The 20,270-nt window shown below is 44.8% G+C and overlaps 1 protein-coding gene across 2 annotated transcripts; it reads left to right on the top strand.

The window, feature by feature from the left end:
• The first annotated feature begins 4 nt into the window (after positions 1 to 4).
• LOC115458959 (transmembrane protein 61-like) lies at positions 5 to 19,044 on the top strand. 2 transcript variants are annotated; one of them, XR_003940175.1, is made up of 3 exons: positions 5 to 348; positions 9,418 to 12,594; positions 19,033 to 19,044. XR_003940175.1 is itself a non-coding variant. In XM_030188815.1 (2 exons), the coding sequence occupies exons 1-2, from the start codon at positions 5 to 7 to the stop codon at positions 9,698 to 9,700; spliced, it is 627 nt and encodes a 208-aa protein (XP_030044675.1). In that variant the 3' UTR covers positions 9,701 to 13,877. The 2 variants fall into 2 exon arrangements, 1 of the variants encoding a protein (XP_030044675.1); XM_030188815.1 differs by lacking the exon at positions 19,033 to 19,044 and having other exon boundaries at positions 9,418 to 13,877.
• The last annotated feature ends 1,226 nt before the right edge of the window (positions 19,045 to 20,270 follow it).

Genomic DNA, 20,270 nt, shown 5'->3' with positions numbered 1-20,270 from the left:
CGGAATGACTTCTTCCTTGCGTTATGGTGTGACCATCACTGGTGCGGTGCTTCTGGTGACAGGAACCCTTTGCTTTGCCTGGTGGAGCGATGGAGAGGTGGATCCTGTTCCTGCTAATAATTCCAACACTGCACCTGGAAGAGAAAGCCAAGCCTTGCAGACCTCCCCCAGTGCATTACTCCGGTCTGTCAGCTTCTTCTGTTGTGGGGTTGGTGGATTCCTGCTCTTTTTTGGATTGCTCTGGTCTGTGAAAGCCAATGCTGGGCCAGTGTCACAAAGGTACCAGTATCGCCGTCCTAGAGCACTTCATTATCTCAGCACCGAGCCCTGTAAGAAACTAACAAACAGGTCAGTAATAATGGCAGTTATAAGAAATTAGAGAAGTGTATGCTTCCAGTGGATCGCAAAGTGGGTGCATTCCAAATTCTTCTTGTGTTTCTGCAGGGCTGGCATTAGGGGGTGGCAAACAGGGCAATTGCCCTGGGTCCCATTCCACAGGGGACCTCAAACCTGCCTCAAGCTAAAGAAGGCAAAGGCTGAAGGGTAGCTTTTGGGACCCCCCTCTCCGGTTTCTGCCCTGGGCCCCTGAATGTCTAACACCAGACCTGTGTTTTAGTGTTTCTATTGATCCACCACTAAACTCAACCAGTACAATACGCAGTATAGATGGGATTCCTGGCTGAGTAGGAATGGGGCACTAATATTTTGACAACAGCAGGGTGTATTCAGCTTTTGGGAGCACTGGAACTTAGAATAACTACTACTTTTCACATCCCTAGAATACAACCATGCACCCACTGAATACTATCTGGTTGATGTTCAAAAGGATTTATCCAGCCACAAATGGCCACTTGTTTAGGGATATCTGCTCATTTTCAGTGGTACTTACTGGTTATCACTGCTGAAAATTAGTGGTTAGTGCCTAAGTGAGAACCTGCACTTTTAGGAGCGTTCTGGGTGTGCCTATATTCAGCACTTCACAGACCAGGGTAATCGCATAAAACACAGTCCTATCATTATGCGGCAACCCAGGGGTGGCCCGACCATTAGTCCACCTGAGGCGGGGGGCCTCAGGCGGCACTCCAGGGGTGGCATCTCCCCACTCTTCAGGGAGCAGCCACCCCGTTTGTGGCATTTACTTGTTCCGTCACGTTCCAAACCCGGCAGCGACAGCGATTCCCATTTGCTACCCTGCCGGCGGCACCCGCCTCTTCCCTTTACTGCGGCCGCCTCTCTGATGTAACTTCCTGATCAGAGGCTCAGGCAGCCTCACTAAAGGGAAGAGGCAGGTGCCGGCGGCAGGGCAGTGTATGGGAATCGCTGCCGGGTTTGGAACGTGATGAAACAGGTAAACACATCTCGGCCCTGGGGGGTGGCATTTTAGCTCCGCTTCAGGCAGCATCTTGCCTTGGGCCAGCACTGCGGCAACCCATGGCCAGTTAAGTTCTGAAATTCAACTTCACCAGCTATGTGTTAGCCAGTACTGCATAAACCAGATATTCCGTGCCAAAGCCCGGACATGGCTCAGTATTGTCTATCCAGGGAATAGCGCTGGCGGCGATCAGCAAAACACTCACCGCCGCCAGCTGAATATTTACCCCAGATTACTAAAAATGGCATTAGCAAACAGTAATGAAGAAATGAGTTAGTGAACACACCAATCAACTTACACTTTTAGCAAAATCTTATTGGACAAATGGTCAAGCCAAAGCAATGGGAAGGAATCACATATTTATAATCATGTATCCAATCCCAATTAATGTTTTAAAGGATTTCCATAGAGTCCCCAAGTCTGCAGAAGGTATACAAGCCAATTCTGGTTTTCAACCCATTGTGTGTTGGGTTTTGAGGACAGGTGCAACAAGCGTTTATAGGCAAACAGTAGTTTGGAAGACATGATAGCTCGATAGGGCATGCTTTCCGAAATGGGTCCTTTCCGAGAACCACCTAAGGAATGGCCTCCTAGTACAGTGCTTCTCAACCCAGTCCTTGAGGCACAGATTTTCAGGTTATCCATCACAATACACCAGAGAATCCACGCAGGAGTGAAGCCATGACCCGACTTAACCTAGGGGCCCTCCCACACAACAACAGATCAGTCAACAATCCATATTATCTTAGACTTTGTCCTCTATTAATGCCCTTATCCTTGCCCTACCTATCCCACATCTACGTCATACCCCATCCCCTACTAATTCCACTCTATCCCCCGCCTCTCTCCTGCCAATACTACCCCTTCCCCTGTTCATCTCACATGTACTGTAATATACGTTCTGTCTACTACACTTTGTAACCTACCACTATGTAAGCCGCACTGAACCTGCTATGAGTGGGAAAGCGCAGGGTATAAGTGTAACTAACAAACAAATAAATAAATAATGAAGGCAATGCATGCAAATCTATCTCATGTATAGTCATTGTGGATATTCTGAAAATCTGACGAGCTGGGTGTGCCTCAAGGACTGGGTTGAGAAGCACTGCACTAGGAGGCCATTCGGTTCTCGGAAAGGAGCCATTTCGGAAAGCATGCCCTATCAAGCTATCATGTCTGCCAAACTACTGTGCCTTTTTATGCCAAGTATAAATACAATGCCTTGTTCTGAAGGCACAACTAATTTTTAGGACGCCCTTAATAAGTAGCATGAGTGGTTAGGTGTATTTTCAAGACACGGTTGAGAACCACTGCTGTAGTGATCCAACAAGGTCAGTATTTAGAGTTAACCACATAAATGATTGATGTTGAAATTTTGGGGCTGGGGAACACATAACCTTTGGCTGCACAACTTGATATCTGGCCAAAGGTTATTCATCTAAAACAGGGGTTCTTAACCAGTAATGCCCACCTACAAGGGGTATGGGAAGCGGTCAAATGGGGTGCAGAGGAGAGTCTTGTAAAATTGGCGCGTGTCCATTTTGGGTCTGAGACCTTACCGCCAGCTATTGACTTAGTGGTAAGGTCTCACGCGATAACCATTTGGTAATCGTCTACGCGTGTAGAATGACAATTGCTGCCCGGTTTTTGCCGTGCGCCAGAAAATAAAAATTATTTTCCGGCGCACGTGGTGGACGTACGTCAAAAATGAAATTAGCGCAAGGGCCACACGGTAGCCGGGCGGTAACTCTAAATTGACATGAAGTGGGCACACGTAGGCGCCTACACGGCTTAGTAAAAGGGCCCCTGAGTTGGTAAATCTCACACTTTAGGATGGCCTGCCCTTGGCATCTTTGTGCTCATCCCCCAAATCAACAGGATTGGTCCTACACACCTTCTCTCTCTGTTACTAGCAGTGGCGTAGCCACGTGAGGCCATGGGGGCCTGGGCCCCCATAGATTTGGCCCTGAACCCCACTGCTGATGACCCTCTCGACCCCCCTCCCGCTGCCAACCCGCCGTCGCTGTCCTGCAGGACATCAGAAACAGTCAGAACGAAGCCTTGCGTGGGAAGAAGAGGACCTCGGCTGGCGGGGGTTGGGGTCCCCCGCCAGCAAAGGTAGGTGGCAGCGGAGGAAGGTTGGCAGCGGAGGGGGGGGTCGAGAGGGTCGTCGGCAGGGGGGGTCAAAGTTGTTGTTGGTGGTGGTGACTGTGGCGGCGGGGGGCTCTGGACCCCCCCTCCCGCCGAAGTCTGGCTACGCCCCTGGTTACTAGATAACATAAATACACAGGAAGCGAGGAATTTGTTCTCAAGGGGCTAACGACCACAGTTGAATGAATGCTTAAAGATAGGTTTATACAGTCATTAAAATATTCAGTCCAAGGGTATGTAGAAACCACTGGTTGTGTGGGTTTAGGTCTCTAGTGATTCAGCCAAGTCAAGTTCCGGCAGTGTGATTCCATGGTCTGTGGGAAGCGCAGGTCCTTTCCTGATCATGAGTCAAGGACCATAAGATAACAGACAAGTTATTTCACTTCCTAATTTGATTGGACTGGGAAAGAGAGCAAAATATGGAAAGTTTTATAGAAGATGAAGAAAATGAATTTTATTTTAAAATATTTTTTATTTAAAAAATTTCAATAAAATATCAAGTTTTAAAATGATCTTACATGACCATGCTTTGGCTTCTGCCTGCACAAACCTATGAGCCAAATTTTTATTTTTATTACATTTATACCCTGCGCTTTCCCACTCATAGCAGGCTCAATGCAGCTTACATATTATATACAGGTACTTATTTGTACCTGGGGCAATGGAGGGTTAAGTGACTGGCCCAGAGTCACAAGGAGCTGCAGTGGGAATTGAACTCAGTTCCCCAGGATCAAAGTCCACTGCACTAACCACTAGGCTCTCCTCCACTAGCAACATTCCATGTAGAAGCCTGCCCTTGCAGATCAGCAATGCAGCCGCACAGGCTTCTGTTTCTGTGAGTCTGACATCCTGCACGTACTTGCAGGACGTCAGACTCACAGAAACAGAAGCCTGCGCAGCTGATCTGCAAGGGCAGGATTCTACATGGAATGTTGCTAGTGGAATAGCAACATTCCATGTAGAATCTCAAATAGTAGCAACATTCCATGTAGAATCTCCAATAGTAGCAGCATTCCATCTAGAATCTCCAATATTTATTTTTCTTACATTTGTGCCCCGCGCTTTCCCACTCGTAGCAGGTTCAATGCAGCTTACATATTATATACAGGTACTTATTTGTACCTGGGGCAATGGAGGGTTAAGTGACTTGCCCAGAGTCACAAGGAGCTGCAGTGGGAATTGAACTCAGTTCCCCAGAATCAAAGTCCACCACTCTAACCACTAGGCCACTCCTCCTCTCAAATAAGAATTTTACCTCAAAGTATAGTGAAAACTTTAAACCTGTGGAAGGGCATTTTCTAAATCCAACTTTGGACATTTTGCTGAAAACGTCCAAAGATCAAGTGGTGAAAATAGCCATTTTTGAACCTGAAAAATGTGTATCTTTTGAAAATGGCCATTTCCTAGGCGTTTTTAGACGTTATTTGCTCAGTGCATTTTTCCTTTGTGACCATTAAAAAAAAATGTCCAAGGAAAAACGCACAATAATAAGCCATTGGGATTTCTGAGTTGTCAGCAATCTTAGTAGACTGGAACCGCAGACATTCCAGCAGAGCAGTGGGGCACTCTAAGGGGTGCAGCAGAGGGCTTTGCATAAAAGATCCCAGGTACACATCTCACTGTTACCCCCTTATATTATATGGTGAGCCCTCCAAAACTTACCAAAAACCTATTGTACCCAACTGTACATCACTACAATAGCCCTTATGTCTGCAGGTGTCACCTATATGTGGGTGTAGTAGGTTTTTGGTGGGTTTAGGATGACTCACCCTTTCCTTCACAAGTGTAACAGTTAGAGTGGGATATGGGCCTGGGTCCCCTTCTCTACAGTGCACTGCACCGACCACTAGGCTACTCCAGGGACCTGCTTGCTGCTCAAATAGGACTGGCCGTAACATCTGATGCCTGTCATACAGGCTGGTATGCACTCATCAGTGGCGTTCCTAGGTCGGCTGCCACCCGGGGCGGATTGCCGCTGCGCACCCCCCCCCCCCAGGTGCAGCGGGGTCCGTCCCCCCAGGGTGCAGCACGATAACACCCCCCCCCCAGGTGCAATGACACCTGCTAGAGGGTGCAGAGAGCAGCCACGCGCCTGTCGGCTCCAGTGGCCCCCTGCTCCCTCTGCCTCAGAACAGGAAGTAACCTGTTCCGGGGCAGAGGGAGCAGGGAACCAGCAGAGCCGATAGGCACACGGCCGCTCTCTGCACCCTCCTGCAGCGTGCACCCGGGGCGGACCGCCCCCACTGCCCCACCCTTCCTACGCCACTGGTACTCATTCACATTTTTGGGGGTGGGAGGGGGGTCAGTGACCACTGGGGAAGTAAGGGGGAAATCATGCCTTAATCCCTCCAGTGGTCATCTGGTCATTTAGGGCACCTTTTTATGACTTATTCATTATTGAAATAGGTCCAGACCAAAACATAGATTTTTTTAGGCCTGGACGTTTTTGCTTTGTTCCATTATGGCAGAAAAGCATTGAAGTTGTGGGAATGCCCATATTGCTCCCCTGACGTTCCCCCTTGTGATTCGAACACACTACAGATGAACTGTATAGAAGAAGTCTTAAAAATGTGTTTTAAAAAATAGCGATTTGGATGTTTTTCTAAGAAATACGTCCGTCTGCCACTTTGTGCCATTTTTTGGATGATTTTCTGTTTTTGAAAATGAGCCCCCCCATAGTACCTCGTATCCAAAAATTGTGTATATGTGAGAAATACATACGTATGAAAATTATTTCATCCATATAAAAAGAGGGAGGACAATTAGTTTACTTCATAAGGTCATAATTCTTTTGCACCAGCACAAATCAGAATTATGCATCCATATACTAAAATATGAAAATGTAACCTTTAGCACAATAGATAAAATCTATGGGGCCCTTTTACAAAAGGGTGATAGGGCTACCCCACGGGAAAATAACACTGCCGTCAGGCACGCCCAGGCGCCCTATGATAGTTCTGTTTTTGGCATGCGCTATTTCCCATGGGAGAATTGTGTGAGCCCCTATCTCCTTCTAAATAGGTGGCTCAGGCAGTAAATGGCCCCACGTCAGTTGGAAAATTAATTGGAAAATTAGTACACAATCATTAAGGACCTCTATTAAAAAATAGGGTTTTGCTATAAAAACTATGTCATTTCAGAAGACCCCTGGACCTGATGGGTTACCTATTGAATACTATCAGCTTTTGGCTCAGCGTGTAACCCCCAACATTGTGGGCTGTGTATGAGGCAGTAGTACAGCGAGACCTACTTCCTGAAACGATGCATGGCGCCACAGTGCTGCCTATTGTGAAACCTGGTTGAGATCCTCAGCTTAAGTCTTTGTATCGACCGATCTCTCTTCTCAATGTAGATGCAAACATTTATGCTAAATTATTAGCTAATCATTTATTAGACATTGTTCCAAAGCTGGTGGGTTCCCATCAGGCTGGGTTTGTCAAAGGTGGTAACGCAGTAGCGAATGTAAGGTATATGTTCACTGCAATGGAATACACTAACACGAATACGCTAACACCCATGGAGTAGCTTTCATGCTTGTTGGTTTCGATATTGAAAAAGCCTTTGACACCCCTGTCTTGGTCTTATTTGTGGGAGGTATTCTTGTGTTATGGGTTCCAGGGACCTACTTTGTACATGATACAGCTTCTTTATAAACAGCTGTGGGTGCAGGTGTTGGTCAATGGGTTGTTGTCCTTGAAGTTTGACATCCAGATGAGCACACGCCAAGGTTGCCCCTTATCCCCCACATTATTCCTTTTGGGAATAGAGCCCTTAGCATTAAAGCTATTGAATGGTCAGGTGATTTGTGGCATTAGAGTGGGATGTACATAATTCAAACTAGCACTGTTTGCTCACAACACTTTGATTGCGTTGTCAACCCCCTCGCAGTCTTTAGTTAGAGTACTATCAATTCTGGAGGACTTTGGCGGGTATTCTGGTTTGTGGATTAATCAAAATAAGCCTGAAGCCTTGCCCCATGGGAGAATTTAAGTAACTCCTGGCCAGGAGTTTTTCCATTGCGTTGGGCAGGTCCTACATTGAGATATTTAGATTTGAGAATCCTGGGGTATCTGAACTATCCTTATCAATGGAATATCACTAAATTATTGCAAGACACTAAGTTGCTTTTGTCAAAATGGATGCCTTTACCACTTTCCTTGGGGGATTGTATTCATCTTCTAAAGATGGTGCTTTTGCCAAAAGTGAATATATATTTTCCAACATTTACCCCTTATCATTAAACCCGGGGATTCGAGCATATGGAATGGTCTGATTAGGAAATTTATTTGGGGAGGGAAGCGTTCCTGCATCTCACTTCGTCACACTAAGGGCTCCTTTTACGATGCTGTGGAGCTATTGTCCAGCTCATCTTCCAAGTATGTACTGGAGGCATGAGGTTAGTTATCTTATTCCTTGCCCGATTTGTCCCCTTACAAACACTATTTGTTCATTGTAGCCTTCTGAAACATTAACCTCTAGTCCTCTTTCTTTCTTCTTTCAATTGTAGATCCCTCTGTTCTAAGTCCTTGGTGATTTTTGGCCTTATCAGACTATTATTTTGATCTACTTTACCTAATGGAAGCCTGTGTATGTGTGTGTGTATACTCTATCTTTGGAGAGACCTAGTTGCTGTGGGCAGTGTGACTGCAGTGTTCAAAGAAGAGTGCCCTTCTTTACTTAGGGTATCCAATGAAAGTATAGGAAAATTATTTAGGGTTGCAAAATTAACATTTATTTTCTCAGCTAGAAAGCCCCAGTAATCCCTGTGCACTAGTTATGGCTGTTCCTGGTGTTAGACAGTTTCTCTTATTTATTTGTTTAAAAGTGCAAGGCAGTAGGTTCTAAAGCTGCTGGAAAAGAGCTCCCACGGTCAAGCAAGGTGAAGAAAAGAAACCTCAAGAGAGACCAAAGTAAAGATAAGTCTACACCTCCTCATACAGCAAAGGAAAGAACATTGAAAAGTCACTGGGTTTAGTAAAACTTACCTTTTCTGGGGACTGGTTCTGGGTGCCTGCACCTGGAAAACATAAAATAGATCACAAAGAATCAATTCATAAAACACACACTACAAAAGAAAGTTATAGCTATAGAGTAAAAGAAAGAAAGTAAGATAACTTGGTCAGTACTTATCTGATGGTTTCACTGTATTACTGTAACTGTTAAAGAAATTTAAAAACTGCTGGTTAAATTGCTCTACATGAAGAATTGTTTTGAATATATGTTTATGAGTGAAAGAACTAACTTTGTTAACCTGAACATATTTTCAATACCCTAGGTTAGGTTTTAAATAAAAAGTAATTTATACTTACCATCTCTCTGGTTATTGGGTCTCAAAATCCTTTTTAAATATCATTCCTCTCTGTTGTTTAGAACTTTGGAGACAAAGTTAGTTTAATTGTCTCTGAACTTAGAGGTGAGCTGTGAGCTTGAGGTATTCAGCCATGGGTAACAGTAAAGCTTGCAGGCCCCTCTGAGGCTCACAGCTACATACTGATTGGGTGGTATAAGTGTACACGGGCAGGACAGCAGTTAGAAAAATTATTGGCTACAGACAGTGGAAGTGCAGGGCTGAATTTCCCAATGGTCACTGTTGTTAGGATGTGTACTTCTTCTGGGCAGGATACTCTCCCCTTCTCTTTTCCCTCCCCCAACCAAGCCATCTTCCCTCTCTCCTGCCAGCAATGAGGGAGGGGGACATAGGGGAAGACACCAATGATTTTGAGCCTAGGGTCATGTGAATTGTAAATCTGACCCCATAGAAATGAAACCAGAAGAATGCAGTGATGCTATAAGGGAGCATGCAGGATTCCGTGGTGTGAGGAGTACTTAGCACTGTTAACTGTTTACTAAATGTTAAGGTGTTTTAGTTGACTGGCATCTTTAATTTTTTTCAGTAACATGAATGCTGGCACAGTGCCAACCTATGAGGAGGTTATGAACTGCAGCCTGGCATACCATACGCGATGTGTGACATCCCCTCATGTTGTGAAAGAAGAGAACTTGCCACCCACATATCGGGCATTAAATGAGGACACCGGTGCCAGTGGCCACAAACGCAGCTTGTCAGACAGCGCACTGCTCAGAAGTACGCGGCCTGGGGCTGAGCCAGAGACAAGGACCGATCCCAGTACTATGTATGCCACACCACCACCCAGCTATGAGACCTTGCAACCGTAACAGAATCGGCAGTCAGAGACTATGCAGAAGAGGGTGTGTATGGTGCTGCCTAGGATCTTACGAAGGCCCATCCACTCATCATCCTAGCTGATGGCAAGTCAAACACAGAAGCGTCAACTTGGGAATTAAATTCAGTTTCACTTCTTCAGCTTCTGAGAATGGTGATGGGATCTGAGTTGTGGAATTCATTGCCATTAGAGATGGGTTGTGAAAATTATTATTTTACTTTTAAAACAAATTGGAAACATTGTTTTATGAGAAGGATTTTAGTCAGAAGAGGTCTGTTTAGTTGATAGTGAGAGGACTGTAGGGTTGCTTTTATTGTCAACTTATAGTTGAATGTATTATTGCAACATGCTTCAGGCGGTGTGGTGAAGCGTGATATCATATAAAGTAAAGCCGTTAAAACATCTTAATAAAATGATGTACTCTATTGATAGGTCTGTGGTGGATGTACAATATAACTCTATCCTCTTGACCTTTCTTTGTTAAACATTTCCTGAGCAATTGCCAGATGGAGAACTATATGAATGCAAAATAAACCCCCACAGCTCCATTGTGACGCAGAAAAAACTTCCCAATCAATTAAAAGTCTTGGGGGACAGTTCCTAAAGGACAGGGTGATCACATTAGGTTGAGATGCACAATAGTATTTCAGAAGTTCATACAACTTCCTACTTATTGTTTCAGGCTGACCTGTTTGAATCTGTATATCATCAAAAACAGCAAGAAAAACAAATGTTGGCATGTCAAGGCTTTATATTATTTAAAGTTGGATGTGTACAGAGAATGCATGAACCAGGCAAGGGGTCTTTATTTTCAAGATAAGGTTTGGTGTGCATTAAATAGACCTCAAAGAACTTTTTGGAGTGATTAGATTCCTTACCCAGGCATCTATTTCTCAGGGAAATTTGAGTATTACTTCACCACAGCAATGTGGAGATTTCTTTAAAGAAAAAGTTAGAAAACTAGGTAATGTATTTTATTCCCGGTTACCTGACGAGGTTCAGTTATCTGGTGATGAATTTACCTGGAATTGTTTTGAACTGGCGGTACCTGCAGAGGTGCAGTCTATTTTGAAGACTGTCCGACTTAACTAATTCCTCTGAGGGTAGGTGTTCCCCATTAGTGCTTCAGACAGTAGCAGAGACCGTTTTTTTAAGAAGGCCTCATTGGATCAGTCTGTGTTGAGCAACTTTAGACCAGTTTCATCTTTAACCTTGATTGTGAGAATGCTTGAGAAACTAGTGTTGAAACAATTAGAGACAAAAATTATGGACCCATTTCAGTATCGATTTTGCAGAACGCATAGTACAGAATCTTTATTGCTGTCTACTGTTGATATCATGAGTCAAGGGTTGGATCATTCCTCTTGTTATTTTCTGGTATGCTAGATCTTTCGGCGGTGTTTGACATGGTTAACCATAGTATTTTGATTAATAGACTTAAGGCATGTGGAATATCTGGAATGGTTCTCATCTTTTCTGGAACATAGAAAGCAAGAAGTCGGATTGGCGACCAGGTGTCAGAATTAAGAGATGTCAATATGAGAGTGCCACAAGGCTTCTCATTGTCACCATTTTTATTTAATATCTATTTCTTACCGTTGTGCCATCTATTGAAGACCTTAAATGTACACCACAGGGTCTATGCGGATGATATTCAGTTTTTCTTTTCTATTGATATTCAGATGGATAGGGTGATTGATCAGTTACAATCTATTTCTGTGCTCATTTCTGAGTGGTTAAAAGAAAATAAGCTGGCTTTTCAGAAGACAGAGGCTCTGCTGACTGGGAGTGTTTTTTGGAGATCAAGTGCCAGATCGGATTAAGTTGTGTGATGAAGAGATCCGTTTAGTGCATCAAGTTCGGAATTTGGGTGTAATTTTTGATGCTTAGTTGTCGTTTAAACCATATATTCGTAAGCTTGTTCAAACCTCATTTTGTAAATTGAGAATGTTAAGTAGAGGAAAAGGCAATATCCCTGTAGAGGATTTCAGATTGACAGTTCAGAGTTTAATAATTAGTGGGTTAGGTTATTGTAACTCATTGTTTTTGGGCCTCACAAGGTCTAGATTAAGAGCATTGCAGATTGTTCAAAATACAGCAGCAAGAATTGTAAGTGGATGTTCACAGCTACAGCATATCGGTCCCATTTTGAAAGACTTTCATTGGTTGCCTGTGAAGAAAGGAGTGGAGTTGTTGGAGAATTTATCGTCCAATCAGAACCCTCAGATCTGAAGGCGCTTGTAGGTTTATCATTCCAGCAGTGAGGAAAGTTCATTTTGAGGAGACTAGGCAGAGAACATTCTCCTTGGCAGGGCCTACTCTGTAGAATAGACTTCCAGTACAGATCAGGAAACTGAATGACACCAACATTTTCAAGAAGTTGCTGAAAACGCATTTGTTTTTAGCAACTTTTTAATACAAAGAGAAAAAAGAGGGTGTAACCTGATGAAGGTCCAACATTTTGTACCATCATGATATTCACTTCTATATATGTTTATTGATATGTTTTTTTGTGTGTGTGTAGTTCTTGTGACTCCTGAAGCAGATATTTCATGCTGAAACCCGGCTCCGTGTCGCGTCTTGACTTAGCTTGATGCATCAATAAAATTGACCTCTGTTTCCATCCTTGGAGTTGTCTTTTGGATTTTACTTGGAAGTCTATTTGTATTACCCTACCTTGCTGTTTAGCTTTTTAATGTAGGCATTATAGCCATTGGTATTGATGGCTATTATTTCTTGTTTGTTTCAGGCAGGGTTGACTTGCAGCCTTACTTTCTGGTTACTTGTTTGTTTGTTTATGTATGTTGATTTTATGATTATGTATATTTTTGGGAATCTGCTTAGTTAATAGGCAGAATATAAATTAATAAACTGTAAAAAGAAAAAGTGCAAACCATCATTCCAAGGAAAGATTGCCTATGGAGAAGCAGATCCAGCTCACGTCTTGAGATATCCAAAACCAATAAAGGGAAGAAAAGAGAAGAAACATTTTTAAACAGTAGCTCAATTATCAGATTAGAGAAGTGAAAGAAGATGACTAAGGGGTGAATATCCAACTGGTGGCAGTGAGCGATGTTTTAGCTTCTGACAGCTTTATGCTTGAGTAGTCATGGCCAGCTACCAGCATTGACTATCCAGGGTATGTGCAACCAGCCAGTACTTATCCATTTGAGGCCAATATTCAGCCCTTAACCAGACAATTGAAGCTGGACAAAGATAGGACTGTGTTGTATGTGGTCCAGTTTGTCCAGTTACCTAATCTGGTTTAGTGCTGGCTCCTCCCCTGACTTCACAACATAGCCAATTTTGGCTTAGGCGGTTAGAGGAGATATTCAGCGGCACTAACTGTCTCCGGTTAGCCACGCACAGGTGACTTAACAGGATCCTCTCCTGCCCGTTGAATCGCTTTGAATGTCGACCCCTAAAAGTACAAGTAGATATAGACAAGTCATAAAGGGGCCCTTTAACTAAACCGTGTCAAGAACTTACCCCTGGATTCTATATATTGTACCGAGTTCCGTGCCAAATTGTGGGCGTGCACCCAAGATGTACAGGCAACTGAATTGATTAATGAGCCCTTAACTATCAATAATTGGGCATTAGCAACCAATTATTGCAGGAAAATTGGCTTTGGCAGTTGCACACACCTCTTGCCACACGCTATTCTCTAAAGGTCTGCGTGCAACTTCTATAACGTGTATCTAAAAAGGGACGTGGCTAAGGGCATGTCGGAGACGTTTCCAAAAGTTGTATGTGGAATTATAGAATTAGGTTGATCCGTGTCTGAGGGACCCTTTTACTACTACTACTATTTAGCATTTCTAAAGTGCTACTAGGGTTACGCAGCGCTGTACAATTTAACATAGAAGGACAGTCCCTACTAAGCAGCGGCAGGGCTAATATGTGAGTAGCGTGTGCTATATCGACCCTACCGCTGAGGTAGCGCAGGCGCCCAGTGGTAATTCCAGAGTTTCCAATGGTGGAAAATAATCCTTATATAATAAAACACACCTCCAACATTCTGAAGCCGAGAAAGTGAAGCCTTCAAGCCTTGAAGCATTCCTGCAACGTTCCGGAATTACGTGTTGTCAATTGAGGAGATAGAGCCTTACAGAGCACACGAATGCTTCAAGGCTTGAAGGCTTCACTTTCTCTCACACACACACACACTCACTGTCAAATACACTTTCTCACACACACACACTCTGTCTCTCACACTCTCTCTCTCTCTCTCTCTCTCTCTCTCTCTCTAACACAAACACACACACACACTCTGTCTCTCTCTCTTTCTCTCTTACTCATTCTCTCTCACATACACACTCCATGTGTCACCCAAACACTCTCTCTCAAACATACACACTCTGAGGAAAGGGGGGCATGGAACATGCTGGGGAGGAGAGGGAGGGGGGGCAAGAACTCAGAGGGGAGGAGCGAGAGGAGGGAGAGGAGAGAGAGGGAGAGGAGAGGGAGGGAGAGAGGGGGCCTGCACCTCGGACGGAAGGGGGGCCTTGAACTCGGAGGAGAGGGAGGGAAGGAGGGGGTCATGGAACTCGGAGCCCCACACACACACACTCACTCTCTGTCTCTCACATACACTCTCTCTCTCTCTCTCTCTCTCACACACACACACACTCTGTCTCTCACACACTCTCTCTCTCTCTGACACAAACACACATTCTGTCTGTCTGTCTCTCTCTCACTCACACACACACTCCATCTCTCATACACACTTTCTCTCTCTCACACACACACACACTCTCTCTCTCTCTCTCTCTCTCTCTCTCTCTCTCTCTCTCAAACATACACACTCCGAGGAAAACCTTGCTAGCGCCCGTTTCATTTGTGTCAGAAACGGGCCTGTTTTACTAGTTTTCTATAGTCTACTGTGGGGGTGTTCACAGCAGTAATTGAGAGTGCGGCCATATTGCCACGCGCTGCCTGATTACCATGTGAGTAGCACGTGTCAGCTGAATCGGGATGCCACGAAGGACCTAAGATGCTGAATTGAAGCTTTACAGGGAAGCAGTTGGAGTGCTTTTTAAACTGCCTAAGGATTTCTTGAATGATTTGAACAGTGTTTTGTTTTCTCTCGTTATTTGCTTTATCTGCCGCTTTGCTTCTAGCTAAATTTAGACGCTGAGAGGGAATCAAGATGTTGATTTAAAATCCTTATAGAGAACAGCTGGTATCATTTAGAGTTAATTAGGGATCTTTTTGAATGCATGGAACAAATGCTGACTGCCCCTGATAATTTAAGATTGCTGTTAAAGGCTGTACTGGCTCTGATTTAGTAACTGTATTGATAGGATTTAATTGCTATGTTGAATTAAGTATTGTAGCTAATTGTATTATTTGTTATAACCTTTAAAAGAGGATTGTTGATTTCATCTCAAGATTCTTGTATAAATTAAAGGGAGAATGTGCTTTTTTTTCATCAGTTTTGTGATTAGCTTCATTCTCATGACCAAGTCATTAAGATTTCTGGGGAGGGTTTTACATGTAATTGTTTTTCAATTTAATAAATAATTTTTTTATTTATTTGTACTTTAAAAAAGAGCCTTCTTTCTTTTTTTTTGTATTGTATTAACTTAAAATTGTGTGGTCTACTATTTCATTTGATACCCCGGTTTGTTTGGTATCTAATTAGCAGCAATTCCAAATATTGGTATTGCCAATTTAGTGCCAATTAGTTAATTATGTTACACGTGTAACTAGCCCTCTTCTATACCTGTGTCCGATTGTGCACTTCATTTTGGGCGCCTTTCATGGAGTTTGAAGGTTCATGGATATTTTGTTAGACACTGGACATTAGACACGTGGAGGGGCATTTTCGAAAGGGATGTCCACGTTTCGGTTTGGACGTCCTCGCAAAACGTCCTGATCCAAGGGCGGGGAAACCCGTATTTTTGAAACAAGATGGATCTCCATCTTTCATTTCGATAATACGGCCAGGGACGTCCAAATCCTTAAATTTGGTCGTCCTTAGAGATGGTCGTCCCTAGACATGGACATTTCTGATTTTCAGCGATTTTCGAAACCAAGGACATCCATCTCAGAAACGACCAAATGCAAACCATTTGGTCGTGGAAGGAGCCAGCATTTGTAGTGCACTGGTCCTCCTGACATGCCAGGACACCAACCGGGCACCCTAGGGGGCACTGCAGTGGACTTCATAAATTGCTCCCAGGTACATAGCTCCCTTACCTTGTGTGCTGAGCCTCCCAAAAAAAAAACCAAACCCACTCCCCACAACTGTACACCACTACTATAGCCCTTACGGGTGAAGGGGGGGCACCTAGATGTGGGTATAGTGGGTTTCTGGTGGGTTTTTAAGGGCTTGCTGTTTCCTCCACAAACGTAACAGGTGGGGGGGGGGGGGTGTATGGGCCTGGGTCCGCCTGCCTGAGGTGCACTGCAGTCGCTAAAACTGCTGCTCCAGGGACTTGCATACTGCTGTGATGGACCTCAGTATGACATCTGAGGCTGGTAAAGAGGCTGGCAATCAATATTTTAAAAGATATTTTTTGAGGGTGGGAGGGGGTTAGTGACCACTGGGGGAATAAGGGAAGGTAATCCCCGATTCTTTCTGGTGGTCATTTGGTCATTTCAGGCACTTTTTTGTGCCTTGGTCATAAGAAAAACATGACCAGGTAAAGTTGTCCAAGTGTTCGTCAGGGACGACCTTGTTTCTTTCGATTATGGGTCAAGGACGTCCAAATGTTAGGCACGCCCAAGTCCCGCCTTCGCTATGCTTCCAACACGCCCCCTTGAACTTTCGCCGTCCCTGCGACGGAAAGCAGTTGGGGATATCCAAAATCTGCTTTTGTTTATACCGATTTATGTCGAAAGATGGGCGTCCTTCTCTTTCAAAAACGAGCCCAATAATTTAACTGGAGACTAGTAATGTATTTTTGCCGATTTTAATGCTGACTTATAACCATCTTATTGAAAAGTTGCTGCTGGTTTAGTCATTGTGCTGATGGTCTCCTCTTAAATATGTTTTAAACTTTTCTAGAGTTAGATGCAAACGTAAGCAACTTTTGTAGAATATTGACATAAACTAGTATTGCTCAGATAAGTCTATTGGTAGTTATTGAGGAGTCTTGTGGTTTATACAATTTCTTCTCATGGGAATTTTTGTTTTTTTTTATTGGGAGCATTTCACAATGAGTCATTAGCAAACCGTTTGGACCTGTGGTTGAAGCCAAAGTCAACAAGTGAGGAAAGCATGTAGAGCTTGGCTCAAGAAATTCTATTCAGCTCCTCTAGCTTTGTGCCATCTCTGTGTGTGTCTCTGACCAGGAGAGGGAAGAGGAGCCAATAACCCCTATTAAATTAGCAGGAGTATGAGTACAGACCCAGATTGCAGCTCTGAAAATAGTGCAGCAGAGGAAATGTAACTTTTAGGACAGATTTTTCATGATCTCATTTAGCTGGAACACTGGCGAACTGCTGTAGGAAAATCTGAAGCCTTAAGCAGCTTCAAAGAGTCAGAAAACAGATCTCTGAGCTAAAGATGATGCAGGATCTGCATCTGTTTTTTTCATCATTCAGGCCAACAATTAGAGTGATAAGTTGGAAATGCCAAATTAAAGCTACATGGTTTGATTTCTGAGTACTGTATTGCAAGGAATATCTTCTTATCACATATCCCCTAATAATAATTTGCAAGAATGATTCCAGCATGCAAAAATTGTGAGATAGATTCTTCAGTAACGGAGGGGAAGAAGACCTCAGACCTGTGACAATTTTTGTGACCTGTGACCTCTATGTAATCACCTCTATGTAAACATGCGTGGGATATGCATAAAGGAATCCTGTGCAGAAGGAATGGATCCTCAGAAGCTTAGCCGAAATTGGGTGGCGGAGCAGGTGGGGGGAAGAGGGGTTGGTGGTTGGGAGGCGAGGATAGTGGAGGGCAGACTTATACGGTCTGTGCCAGAGCCGGTGATGGGAGGCAGGACTGGTGGTTGGGAGGCGGGAAGTACTGCTGGGCAGACGTGTACGGTCTGTGCCCTGAATAAGGCAGGTACACATCAAGGTAAGGTATGTTTGTCTTGTTGGGCAGACTGGATGGACCGTGCAGGTCTTTTTCTGCCGTCATCTACTATGTTACTGGTCTTCTACCAACCACCTCCCTAGATGTTCAGTTCGTGTGCTTTAAACCGCAGCTACTTAGCTTATTGCTGCTTGCTTAAGGGCCTCCCCAATGGTCCCGTTTCGCCACCTGGGGCTTCATCAGGGAGAGAGAACCCCGCAACATCAGACTGTGGAAAAACCCCCAGCAAGCTGTTAACGCCGTCAGAAAAAAGCGCGCCACACAAGAACGATTCCAGCCATACTGCAGCTGTTTAGCCAGTGAATTCATTCTCTTGTCTGTGTTGTTCACCTTTCATTCCAAACTAAACTCTTTGGGGTAGAAATTCTCCTGCCTTCCTATTCCTGGCCTAGGCCTGTTCTGATAGTCCTTGAGTCTTGCTTTAAAAGGACACTGTGTTTATTCTGTGCCCTTGGACAAAGTGCTTATTGAACAAGACCATTCAATGAAGGTTATTTTGTCAGGTCTGAACAGTTCCCTCATCATAATTGTCATGGAGGTACTGCTTGACCTTTGGATGTGGTAGTTAAATACAGCTGAATTCTTTATAGGTTGTATGTCTTGAATTGGACCAATGTTTTACGAATGTTTAGAGAACGTGTGGTTTTGAGAACCTCGAAGATGACACCCGAAGAACAGTCCTATATGGTATCAAAAGGTTATGAGCAACATTTGTAGTAATTCTTACACTGGTCTGACAAAATGTATTGCACAACCCACAGAGAATTCAGATTTCTCCAGTGACAGCATAGTAGAAATGTGCGTTTGTTTTCAGATGAGTGGTAAAACGTGTTGAATGGGAGGGATCTTTGGTTTGTTTCATCAGTGCCAAACCCAACGAAAAGTCCTCCATTAAAAATGAATCCCCATTCATTTCATTCCTTTTCAGCAGAAATGCAGCTGTGAATGTATTGGAGCCATGCTGAGAGCGGGAAAATAAGAAAGCGACAAATCACAAGTAAAGAGGCACTTCAGTCAATCATTTTGAAACTACAACAAGCAGCCAAACAAGCCTGTCCCTTCCCGACTTAACCAAAACCCATGGGTGATGATGTCAGGAATGGACACCATGGGATGAGATCCTTTGCTTGCTTCAATGCGTCAGCAAAACATTTCCTTTCTTGAAGTGGAGAGGGTGTAAAAAAAAAACCCCAACAACAACAACAACAAAAAGCATTCACAGAACACACAGACCTGTGACTAACACAGATCTGTATAAAATGCAGGGAAAAGTACACTTTGCAACTTTTGAAGGGTTTCTTACTGGTGGCTGCAGGTCAATTGTGCGTTTGCCTGGTAGGCACTAAGGGTTCGATATTCAGCTTGCAGCACTCAGGCCCTTTTCCAAAGCGGCGGTAAGCCCAATGCGAGCTCACCACATGCTAAAACTGAACTACAGCCAGGGCAATGCGGTCGCTGGCAGTAGTTCCAGGTTAAGTGTGCGCTATTTCCGGTACTTCCTGGAATTTTTTGTTGTCTAGCACTGCGCTAACCAGGGGCGTAGCCAGACCGGTGGGAGGGGGGTCCAGAGCCCGAGGTGAGGGGGCACATTTTTGCCCCCCCCGGCGCCGCCGACCCCCCCCCCCCCCCCCCGCCATTGCCGCCCCCGCCGCCGCCGCCACCACCAACTTTGCCCCCCCCCCCCCCGGCCGACGACCCTCTCGATCCCCCTCCCGCCGCCAACCCACCATCACCTACCTTTGCTGGCGGGGGACCCCTACCCCCGCCAGCCGAGGTCCTCTTCTCGCAAAAGGCTTCCTTCTGTTTCTGATGTCCTGCGTGCAGAACATCAGAAACAGAAGGAAGCCTTTTGCGGAAGAAGAGGACCTCGGCTGGTGGGGGTTGGGGTCCCCCGCCAGCAAAAGCAGGCAACAGCGGGTTGACGGCAGGTTGGCGGCGGGAGGGAAGGTCGAGAGGGTCGTCGGCAGGGAGGTCCAGGGCTAAATCTACGGGGGCCCAGGCCCCCCTGGCCCCACGTAGCTACGCCACTGTCGCTAACCCGGCAGTAATCAGCCATCATGAGCCCTTCCACCTCAGTGGGTGGCAGTAAGTGCTCCTCATTGCATGGCCATGCGGTGAGAGGTATCTTTCCGCATGGCCATTTTTTTTTGGGGGGGGGGGGGCTTTTTAGCTGCTGCGATAAAAAGGGCCCTGGCGCATAGGAAAATGGCCCCTGCCACTACCGTTGTGTCCTTTTTCCCACAGCTTAGTAAAAGGTCCCCATAGTGTTTCGCCGACCACCATTGGCTTTATGACCCGGATATTCACTGCTGGGTCATATGTGGCCAGACAAAACTATCAACCAATTATTGAAGTTAACTGGCAAGCATTAAAATTTGCACGCACATCTGGCTATGCACTACTGTATAAGACACGGCACCTGATTCTACTAGCGTCTAACTCAAAAAGGGGTGCGACCCTGTGTGTGACAGGGGTGTTCCCAAAAATTGTGCACATAGTTACA

Source organism: Microcaecilia unicolor, unplaced genomic scaffold (genome assembly GCF_901765095.1).
Source record: "Microcaecilia unicolor unplaced genomic scaffold, aMicUni1.1, whole genome shotgun sequence".
Taxonomy (NCBI): domain Eukaryota; kingdom Metazoa; phylum Chordata; class Amphibia; order Gymnophiona; family Siphonopidae; genus Microcaecilia; species Microcaecilia unicolor.
The sequence above is the reverse complement of the archived record's forward strand: the minus strand, read 5'-3'. Positions and strand labels throughout refer to the sequence as shown.